This window comes from Olea europaea, chromosome 22 (assembly GCF_002742605.1).
Source record: "Olea europaea var. sylvestris chromosome 22, O_europaea_v1, whole genome shotgun sequence".
Lineage (NCBI taxonomy): Eukaryota > Viridiplantae > Streptophyta > Magnoliopsida > Lamiales > Oleaceae > Olea > Olea europaea.
In genome coordinates, this window is record NC_036258.1 from 5,637,716 (window position 1) to 5,648,657 (window position 10,942).

At 39.4% G+C, this 10,942-nt stretch overlaps 1 protein-coding gene across 1 annotated transcript; it reads right to left on the minus strand.

The window, feature by feature from the left end:
- Window positions 1-8,093: 8,093 nt before the first annotated feature.
- Window positions 8,094-10,029, minus strand: LOC111371082. Its single transcript, XM_022992995.1, has 4 exons — window positions 9,680-10,029; window positions 9,426-9,571; window positions 9,025-9,143; window positions 8,094-8,933 (listed from the first exon to the last, which is right to left on the minus strand). Exons 1-4 carry the CDS (start codon window positions 10,027-10,029, stop codon window positions 8,094-8,096), a joined length of 1,455 nt encoding a protein of 484 aa, XP_022848763.1.
- Between the last annotated feature and the right edge of the window lie 913 nt (window positions 10,030-10,942).

Genomic DNA, 10,942 nt, shown 5'->3' on the forward strand with positions numbered 1-10,942 from the left:
AATAAATCACCCAAACTCACACAATTACGGGCCCTTAATTGCAAAAAAAATAATTGCATATAAATCATTCAAAACAATAGAAATATGTCTTTATGTCAAATTGCAAAACTAGAAAATTAAATATCTAACTATATGGTACATCGATCTCCTACACATGAGAATCTAGCCTGACATAGTTAAAATAACAAAATACATCAGGTTTTGAATAAAAGGCATCACCGGGTTATGAAATTTTGAATAAATTTTGAAGCTCTTCGTGCCAATTTTCGTTCTTGCACTCAAAATCCTCTCCAAGAAATGTTTTTTTTGCCTCCAATTACGTTCTGCCTCTTTCTGGACGTCTTTTGGTATTTATATCGTGTGAAAATTAGGTTACCAAAAGAGTTTCAATCGTACAAGGAAAGTAAAATTTTCTCGTCGAAAACCTACCATGCGACCGCATGGCTTTAATTCGTGCCGCCGCAGGTCATGCCATACTGTCTCCAGAATTTCCTACACTCATTCGTGCGACCGCATGAGAGTTCTACCATGCGGCTGCATGGTAGACTCTAACTTTCATTTTCTCCAATTTGGTCCCTCTACTTGAATCTTTCACTTCTTGACATCTTTTCTTCATTCTTTTCATTCCATCATCTCAAAATATCATCAATTGGCATTTGGCTCAATCAATTTCTTGATTTGTTCATCGGGTCAACTTTTGGGTAATTGCACCTTGGTCCCTGGACTTTCACTTTGCATCATTTTAGTCTTTTTCCCGTCTTTTCTCCTAAATTTCCCCATGTTCATCAGTGTTCCCTACAATTCATAAATGTAATGAAATTAAGTCAACATTCGATCATTTTACTCATAATTAAGTCATATTTGTGACCTAAATAAGTGTGTAAAAACATACTTATCAAACCCCCCAAACTTGAACTATTGTTTGTCCTCAAACAAGATAGTAACTTAATTCTGAACAAACATGGCTTAATACCCTGTTGTGGCTCAGGATTGGACTAAGTATTTGATTTTATAAAAATCTATCAGTGCAAAAATGACATCAACCTTTACCTGTGAAATACATACGTGCGTGAATTCATGCCAACATATCAGGTTCATGATGAGTTTGAGTCCCGACCCCAAGTGGTCAAATGTATCCTTACTCGCTCGAGAGATACACAATCCCCTAAACTTATTTTTTTCACTCAATTATCCCGATGTTGTGTTTTAAAATTAGGAGTATACATAGTTGTAGCCCTCACCCTCTCGTAGTTTGGATTAATCTCACTATCACAAGTTTACATGTCAACAAGTAAAGACTCTCCTAAATTTGATTGCTTCGACACTCAAGATTAAACTAGGTTACTTGCCTCGCCTCAGAGTTATAGTTTCTTCAACCAAATGTCCAAGGACTTTTCTTTATGTTATTGTCTCTCTTTTGTTTTTCTCACTTTTCTCTGATTTTTCTGATTTTTTTCATTATCATCTTCTCATTTGCTTTCTATATAACCCATGTAACGAGCTTTAAGCCTATGACTCCCAAACCAGTTGGCTTTAGGGCACCAAGTTTTAAACCCTTGCAGGCTTATTCACTCGAATTATAAATGCTCGATCAAATGACTTTTTATTAACCTCTTTCCCTCTTACTTTGTATATGACCCATGTATCGAGCTTTGGGCCCGTGACTCCCAGGCCAGTTGACCTTAGGGCACCAGATTTTGAAATATCCTTACAGGCTTACTTGCTTGAGTCATAAAGGTATGAAAAAAAGTGTCTTATTCTCACATATTAATTTTATGCCCTTTGTTGTTTTTCTAGACATTTAGTTTCTAAAACCAACCCCCAATTTAAGATTTTCACCTACTCTTCACCCCACTGGTCTAGGCAATCCACACAATAAAATTCATGCACGGAACCTCCGCTCATCTCAATGCTCCCCTATAATAGCTCAACCGTCACCAAACTGTCTTAAGTTAGTTTACGGGTTAATTCAATAGAGGGTTATCATTCTTTTCCTTCTTTATGCTCAAAATTCAGTCATTTACCTAACATGTCAAGTATGAATAATATGCATAGATAATGTCAAGTGTTGCATCAACAAGTATCAATTAGTCTAATTAACACCAAATCCAAAATTTTACAGTTTAAACTAGTCCAATAATAATATCATAGCTATCAAGATTATCAAGCCCACACAAGCATACATGAAAAGAATTAAAACAAACTGAATAAAATGCAAAGAATTTTTTTGTATAACACTCATCATGCACACATTATGCAATAATGGAATACAAATACTGATGAACACAGATAAAGATTTAAAATTATGTTATCCCCAAATTTAGTTAATACATTTTCCTCAATGTAAGATTAACAAAAGATTAAAGACATAATTTTAAGGACAAAATGAAGAAAAAAATCAAAATGGGTTAAACAGTACTCCCGTGGATCAAAACGGATAAGGTGGCGAGAAATTGGGTACCATTATCCGACGGTGGAGGGTGTCGTCCAAGGAGCTGCCGCAGCATCCCATTCAGCTCCCTCATCAAGGCGGACTGCTGTACCTGCTCGCCCTGGATGACTCTCATGTTCTCCTATGTTTCATTTACCAGCATCTGGATGTCGTCCACCCGGCCCACATACATGTTCAGCCGGTCATTCATGGTATCAATCTCCCGTCGCATAACTGTGGCGTCGTCCCTGGCATCTCTGATGTAATTTAGTGCAAGTTGATTGTTTCTTTGCAAACCTTGCAATTCAGTCCTTGTGGCGCCGAAATCCTGAAAAAAGCTATGGAGGTCTCGGCTGATTTTCGTGGTGGTGAAGAATATCTATCTCAGCAACTGAGTATCCACGTCAGCCTGTAGTGCTGGAGCCTGTGGGAGTTCCTGATCTGCAGGGACTAGGCCTTGCTCTGCCTGCCGTCTACGGTGCTCATTTTCTTGCTTTTCCCTATGTTTAACTCGAGTCCTTGCTTGAGCTTCAAATGTAGTACGTTTGATCATGGGGCTGGATTTTTTAGGTACCTCCTCAGATAGGAGTGCAACACCCGTAGCCCTACATATGCCACTAATGAGGCTCGAGAATATCATAGTGGAGCGACAATCTTTCCAAGTTCCCAATGTGTGTAGTTGATTGTATATAAGAGTGGCGAGATCTATCTTGTTACCCCGAACCAAGTGGTAGATGAACCCTGTTGCCTAATCATGAAATGTAGTCCTGTGTGATATGGGCTCGATATTATGGCACATGAAGAGCCATAGAATGGCTATGGATGGGGTAAGCTCGATCTGATGCCACTCGATAGTTGCAAGGGGCCATGCATTTTCCCGCTCCATCAAGACCTCAGCCACTTCATTCCAATTAAATTCAACTGGAATAGGGATCACATTCTCCACGGTGAGCTGGTAATAATCATGAATGACCTCGGGAGAGAACATAATTCATTTCCCCTGCACCCAAGTCTGACGAAAATGCTCGGAACTTGGCGTGTCAATTTCACTGTTGAAGTTGGCGAAGAATTCTCGGCATAGAGTCTCATAGATTGGATGTGGTCGCTCCACCAACTTGTGCCACCCACAGATCTGAACTAAGTTGACCAATTCAAAACCCGAGAAATCATCAAGCTTAACGGGTCTTTCAGCGTGTATAGTCCAATAGCATATGATATTCTCATATCGCACCGCGGTTTCTGCATTTAAGAATCGCCGAACTTCCCCCGCAAGCTCTCGAGTACGGGCTGTCCCGGTGAAGGAGCTTTCTTTTTCTTTCCCATGCAAAGTTCTCTTAGGAGGCATCCTACAAAGTCTGTAAAACTACGCTCATTAAGTTTGATGTGAAAAGAATAGGCATGAAGTGAGAAAATAAAGTATGCATTGCACAAATCTCCCAAACTTGCTTCAAAGTGCATGTACATGACGTTGATGTGTAAAATGCATGAAACATGTTCCAAGATAGTGTTAGTACCAAAGAAATGTGAAACACCAACAAAAATTAGGTCAAACCATACACTTTGATAGAAGTAACCCACGACCAACCTAGAACTTTCACCGCCGGGCATCGCCTAGAAAATTGAAATTTTCCAGAGTGATCTCCGAGCATATGAAAGTGTCCATACTATTCTAGCACATATCCAAAATTCAAGTCAAATGGATGTTGTTTGGGTTAGCAAAATACGGTGCAAAGTGGATGAAGTGAGGTACCGTGACGTGATCTAGTCATGTTGTGCCTACAAGTGTTGCCTACGTATGGTCAAGTTTGGTTATTGTACTTTCCAATTCATGTGTTACGGGAATTCATCACATTACCCCCACTCTCATTCATATATTACTCATGTCAATGCATAGCATGTATACTGTGTAGTTCAAGGAATTTATTGAGTTGGTAAACAAGCTTTAGCTAAACAGTATATATTGCAACCATATTCACAAACCCCTCAACTATTATACCCCGTCACTTCAACAAGCAGAGAGAGCATCAACGTTATTCACATCCCAGTTTGTATATCCAATGCTCAAATTCACCAAAATGCATAACTCATTTCACATTGACAATTGATCAAACATGTAGCATGCCATTGTATGGGATCTCTAGAATTTCATGTTGTGTCTACAAGTTAATGTACATAGGAATGCATCACAATATGTATTGCAATTCATCCACCAATCACATGCAATGCGAGAAGCACCATAAAGCATAGAATATTCACTGTGGCATTTCATCAAACATATAGCATGCATAATGTGAAGGTATTACCAATTTATTGAAATGAAGTTTCAAATCATCACATATTCCTCTCAACACAATCACAGCAAATCCACCCATACATGAACTTGCCCATTCTCCCTCAATTCCTCAAAATTGAAATTTCAAACGTGACTTACCCTAATGACGGAACCGAGAGGGATTTAAGAAACATTACGTTGTACTTGTAGAGGTTGATTTGAGTTCAAAAATGATTTACCGATTGATGATATTGCACTTCATATTCGTGTGTAGTGTATGTGATTCGAACTCGACTGTATGTAGAACTCGAAGTCCTTCGTCGTGAGTGCCGAGTGTGTGGTGTGTGAGACTTTAGATATGAATGGCCATGAGTTGGGTGGTTGATTCACGGGGTAAAGATTGGGGAGTGCAATTGTGACTTTGTGTAGTGAATTTTTAGGTGAAATCGTGCCCTAGAATGCTTGTGTTCGTGAAGATTTGGGGAAAAAATTGAGGTGGGAATGAAGGAACCGGGCGTAGGTTAAAAACCCACACCTGATTCTGCCATGTGGCCGCATGGCTTTAAGACGTGCAGTCACATGGTTCAAGTGGCTTTGGCCACTTGAATCTCGACCTCTGTTTATGCGGTCGCACCATGCGACCGCATGAACCAAATATAATTTTCTTTTACCATGCTAAAAAAATGAATTTAAAAATAAAAACTTTGAAAATATATTCAATTCCCTCAAAACCACAAGTTTGATTAATTTTCACCCCAAAATTTGGTTTTCAATTTAGTGGTCGGCCTGACTTCTCAATGACCCCAACTTTTTCAAAGATACATTTCTAAATATTTTGGGGTATACATAGACCATAAACTTAGTGCCCGAAACCAAATTTTTGAAATTTACAATCATGCATTTACATTTGAAATTTTGAAAATAAACTTTTGCCTCTAAATGCATGAATTACACCCCCAATTACCAAAAACAACTCCAATCAACCCGAACTCGTGTGTGATGCTTAAGGACTCGTGTGGACAGTGCTTGGACTCTTTTAGCATGTATGGATGATCAATGACCTAATTTTAAAATTTTGAAAAATGAAATTGAAAAATTCCTAATCTGATGCAAAAAGGAAAATAAATTAAATTAAAAAGATAGAGTGGGTTGCCTCCCACCCAACGCTAGGTTATAGTCGATAGCTCGACTTTTCTGTAGCTACTTCATTCTGGTGTCCTGAGTTGAACGGTGGATTTTTCGTTGGAGAGGTCACCGCCCCAGTAGTGTTTCAGCCTTTGCCCATTAATAGTGAAGATACCCTTAGTTTCATGGCTGACTTGTATAGCGCCATATGGTAAGACCTTTGTGACAGTGTAAGGACCTGACCACCTTGATCGTGGTTTTCCTAGGAATAGCTTGAGTCTCGAGTTATACAATAACACTTTTTGCCCCACTTCGAACTCTCGCCTCTGAATATGCATCATGCCACTTCTTGGTTCGTTCCTTGTAGAGTTTTGAATTTTTATAAGCTTTCATTCTAAATTCATCTAACTCATTGAGTTGCAGTAGGCGCTTTTCCCCGGCGACACTCAAGTCCGTATTCAACTGTTTCATAGCCCAATATACCCGGTGCTCCATTTCTAGTGGCAGATGGCACGCTTTTCCAAAAACTAGGCGGTATGGAGACATGCCTATCGGTGTCTTAAATGCTATCCTGTAAGCCCACAATGCATCGTCCAACTTTTTAGACCAGTCATTTCTAAATGAGTTCACTGTGACCTCGAGTATTCTCTTCAGCTACCGATTAGATACTTCAACTTGCCCGCTGGTTTGTGGATGATATGGGGCAGCAACACATGTTTAACACCATATTTATTATATTCAACAGCTGCTCAAACTGGCGATTGCAGAAGTGTTTGCCCCCTTCACTGATTATAGCTCGCGGTGTACCATATTGGGTGAAAACATATTTATTCAAGAACTCAATTACTGCCTTTGAATCGTTTGTTGGCAATGCAACTGCTTACACCCATTTTGATACGTAATCCACTACTACCAAGATGTACTGATTTGAGAATGACGGAGGGAAAGGTCCGATGAAGTCAATTTCCCAAACATCGAATATCTCCAATTCCAAAATGTTATTCAGTGGCATTTCATTCCTCCTCGAAATATTTCCAGTGCATTGACATCTGTCACACCTCTTGACAAACTCAAAGGCGTCTCTAAACAGTGTAGGCCAGTAGAACCCTGATTGTAGAATCTTTGCAGCTGTTTTCAAAGCCCCAAAGTGTCTTGCATATGCAGATGAATGGCAGTGCTCGAGAATCTCATGTACTTCTTCTTCAGGTATGCATCTCCTTACTATCTGATCAGCCCCTCACCTATAGAGAATTGGGTCCTCCCAAAAATAATACTTCAATTCGACGAAGAACTTTTTCCTCTGGTGACTCGAGTAGTCCGGTGGTGGGATGGAACTGGCCAAGTAATTCACGATATCTGCGTACCAAGGTGCTTCATCTACTCTCAACATCTGCTCATCTGGGAAGATCTCATTGATATTCACTAATTCTTCTGTCTCCCCAGGCTCTAATCGGGATAGGTGATCCGCTACTACATTCTCACCGCCCTTCTTATCTCGTATCTCGATATCAAATTCTTGCAGCAACAGTACCCAACGAATCAACCTCGACTTTGCATCCTTCTTTGTGAGTAGATACTTCAATGCAACATGATCTGTGTAGACGATGACTTTAGACCCGACAAGGTATGATCTGAATTTGTCGAATGCATATACCACGGCCAAAAGCTCCTTTTCAGTGGTGGCATAATTGATTTGTGCATCATTTAGAGTTCTGCTTGTATAGTAGATCACATGAAAAATATTGATCCTCCGCTATCCTAATACTACACCTACGGCGTGATCACTGACATCACACATCAATTCAAAAGGCAGTTCCAGTCTGGTGCCACAATTACTGGTGCTGTCGTAAGCTTCTCCTTTAAACTGTTGAATGCTGTGAGACATTTCTCATTAAACTCAAAGGTTACATCCTTCATTAGCAGATTGCATAGCGGCTTAGTGATCTTCAAGAAATCTTTTATAAATCTCCTGTAGAACCTCGCATACCCCAAGAAGTTGCGAACCCCTTTAACTGATGTAGGAGGTAGTAACTTCTCAATAACTTGAATTTTTGCCTTGTCCAATTCAATTCCTTTTTCTGAGATTCGATACCTGAGTACAATGCCTTCTTGCACCATAAAGTGGCATTTTTCCCAATTTAAAACCAGGTTAGTTTCCTTGCATCTTTGTAAGACCAAATTTAGGTGTTCTAGACATTCATCGAATGAAGATCCAAACACTGAGAAGTCGTCCATGAAAACCTTGATAAACCTTTCAATCGTATCCTAGAATATTGCCATCATACACCTCTGAAATGTGGCTGGAGCGTTGTAAAGACCAAAAGGCATCTTACGATATGTAGAAGTACCATAGGGGCAAGTGAAAATGGTTTTCTCCTGATCATCCGGTGCGACAGATATCTGATTGTAGCCCGAGTATCCATCAAGGAAGCAGTAATGTGAATGTCCAACCAACCTCTCCAACATTTGATCAATGAATGGAAGTAGGAAGTGATCCTTTCGTGTAGCTGCGTTTAGTTTGCGATAATCGATGCAAACTCTGCATCCCGTCAATGTTCTAGTGGGAATTGATTTATTCTTCTCATTTTTCACTGTGATTCCCCCTTTTTGCGGCACCACTTGAACTAGACTGATCCATGCACTGTCTGAAATTGGGTAGATAATTCCTGCATCCAGTAATTTCAATATCTCTGCCCTGACTACTTCCTTCATGTTCGGATTCAATCTTCCCTGACCCTCTATACTTGGCTTGTAATTTTCTTCCATTAGAATTTTATGCATAGATAGAGAAGGGCTGATCTCTTTAATGTCAGTTATTATCCACCAAATCGTCGTCTTATTCTCTCTGAGTACCCTGAGCAATTTTTCTTCCTCCACCTCATTGACTGTGTTCGAAATGATTACTGAAAGTGTATTGACTCTCCCAAATATGCATATCTGAGATGTGGCGGTAGTTGCTTGAGTTCTAAAACTGGTCGTTGTTGAAGGAGAGCAACGACTTTGCATTTCCCGTCCCCAGTTCCTCAAAGTGCCTCTTTCGGGTGTATGGCAGGTTGGTCTCCAAAAATCTTGTACATGTTTCAACTTCAAGAGAATCTGACTGAACTGATTGGGATTGTACAATGCATACCTCATAGGCATCAGATGGGCCGTAAAGTAAGAAAATTTTTTATACTGCCTTGTCAATGATGTCAACCTGGTAACAGTTATCTGATTCTGCTGGCAGTTTCATGGCCTTGAAAATATTGAACGATATATGTTCCTCTCTCAATCTTAAGATCAACTGTCCCCTTTGGACATCAATCAACGCTCTCCCTGTTATCAAAAATGGTCTGCCAAATATCAATGGGACATCTTTGTCTTCTTCCATGTCCAAGATAAGAAAATTCGCTGGGAATATGAACTTCTCAACCTTGATAAGCACATCTTCAATTATTCCTCTGGGATGTGTCAGTGACCTGTCAGCCAGCTGAAGTGTCACAATAGTCATTTTAGCTTCTCCCAAGCTGAGTTTCCTGAAAACAGACAGAGGCATTAAATTAATACTTGCATGGAGGTCACATAATGCTTTATCGAAATAGACTTCACCAATAGTACAAAGAACAGTAAAACTCCTTGGGTCTTTCAGTTTTGGTGGGAGCTTTCTCTCGATTCTGGCACTGCATTCCTCTGTAAGCATCACTGCCTCATTGTCCTCCAGCTTGCATTTGTTTGATATAATATCTTTGAAAAACTTCGCGTAGCTGGGCATTTGGAATAGTACATCGGCTAGTGGGATGTTGATATGGAGCTTTTTGAAGACTTCTAGGAATTTTTTGTACTGTTGCTCCAATTTTCGCTACTTCAATCACTGTGGAAAAGAAATCAGAGGCTCGTATGGGTTGACTGTGAATTTGGCCTTATCCTGTGACTTTTCTGAATTTTCCTTTAGAGTTGATTCCTTTGGTTGTTCATCTTGTACAACAGTCTCTTCTACAGCAGGAGAAGATGTCTCTACAATCACACCCAGTCTCTTGACGTAGATTTTAGGCAGTTGTACTCCACTTCGAGTTGTAATGGCCTTGGCTTGCTTTTTGGGATTGATTTTTGTGTTACTCAGCAAGTTACCCGACATTTTGCTAGTAAATGCGATGGCCAACTGCCTTTGTGTGCTAACTCGTTCCATGTAGTAATACTTGCAATCGGAAGTAAATCCAACCATTGAAGTGCTCTATCTCGTAGTGTGTGGAAACAGCCTTAGCCTAATAGCGTCGTCCGAAATCCCTTCGTATCTGAAATGTTGACACATACCCAAAAATCGAGATATGTGTGTATGTGGATTCTCCTCGGCCTTGCCATAGAACTGATGTCCATATTGAAATAGCTATTTCACATTTGTCTTCAACTGAAAATTTGGCTGTCTAAACGGTGGATATACTATGCTGATTGACTTTGAATTACTTGAGGAGTCAAGAAATCTTCAGAATCTCGTTTCCTTCGTCCATTGCCTCTCCTTCATTAGCTTGAATAATGAGATTGTTCAATTCGTTAGCCATTTGTACTTGTACTTCTCGTTGATCTCTTTGTAGTCGATGAAAGGTGCGCTCGATTTCAGGATCAGCTGGAATCAATTCTCCTCCAGTCGATCGTGGCATGCAAATCTAAAAGACAAAACTAATACGAGCACTGAGATTCAAACAATTTAAATAACTAAAACACAAATAAAGGATAATCACCTAAAATAGAAATAAAACAAAATTATACTAGCAAAATAAAAATTGAAGTTCGAATTAATGCCTAGAAGAATAAAATTAAACTAAACTCAATCCCCAGTAACGGCGCCAAAAATTTGTTCACGAAATATTTTCTTTTGATTTAAAACTACCGCAAGTGTACGGTTCGTTAACAAGTAATAAAGTGGATTAAATGAATCCGAATATCGTCTCACAGAGATTGATTAGTTCAAATTTTATCTATCGTAGTCTTAACCGAAACTAAATTACCAAAGTAAATGTAGACCTAATTAAACCCTAATTTTGAAAAGAAACCCTAATTATGCAAATTTTATGATTGAATTGAAATTAATATGCAAAACAATATTTTAACACTCTAGAATGAAATTAAATGTTGAGAAC

Coding starts and splice junctions, on each gene's coding strand:
- LOC111371082 (XM_022992995.1), bottom strand. CDS start 10,029: ATGGTTGGATTTACTTCCGATTGCAAGTATTACTACATGGAACGAGTT. Junction 9,572..9,679: donor CCTCTGATTTCTTTTCCACA/GTGATTGAAGTA, acceptor CCAAATGCCCAG/CTACGCGAAGTTTTTCAAAG. Junction 9,144..9,425: donor AAGGAGTTTTACTGTTCTTT/GTACTATTGGTG, acceptor TTTTGATAACAG/GGAGAGCGTTGATTGATGTC.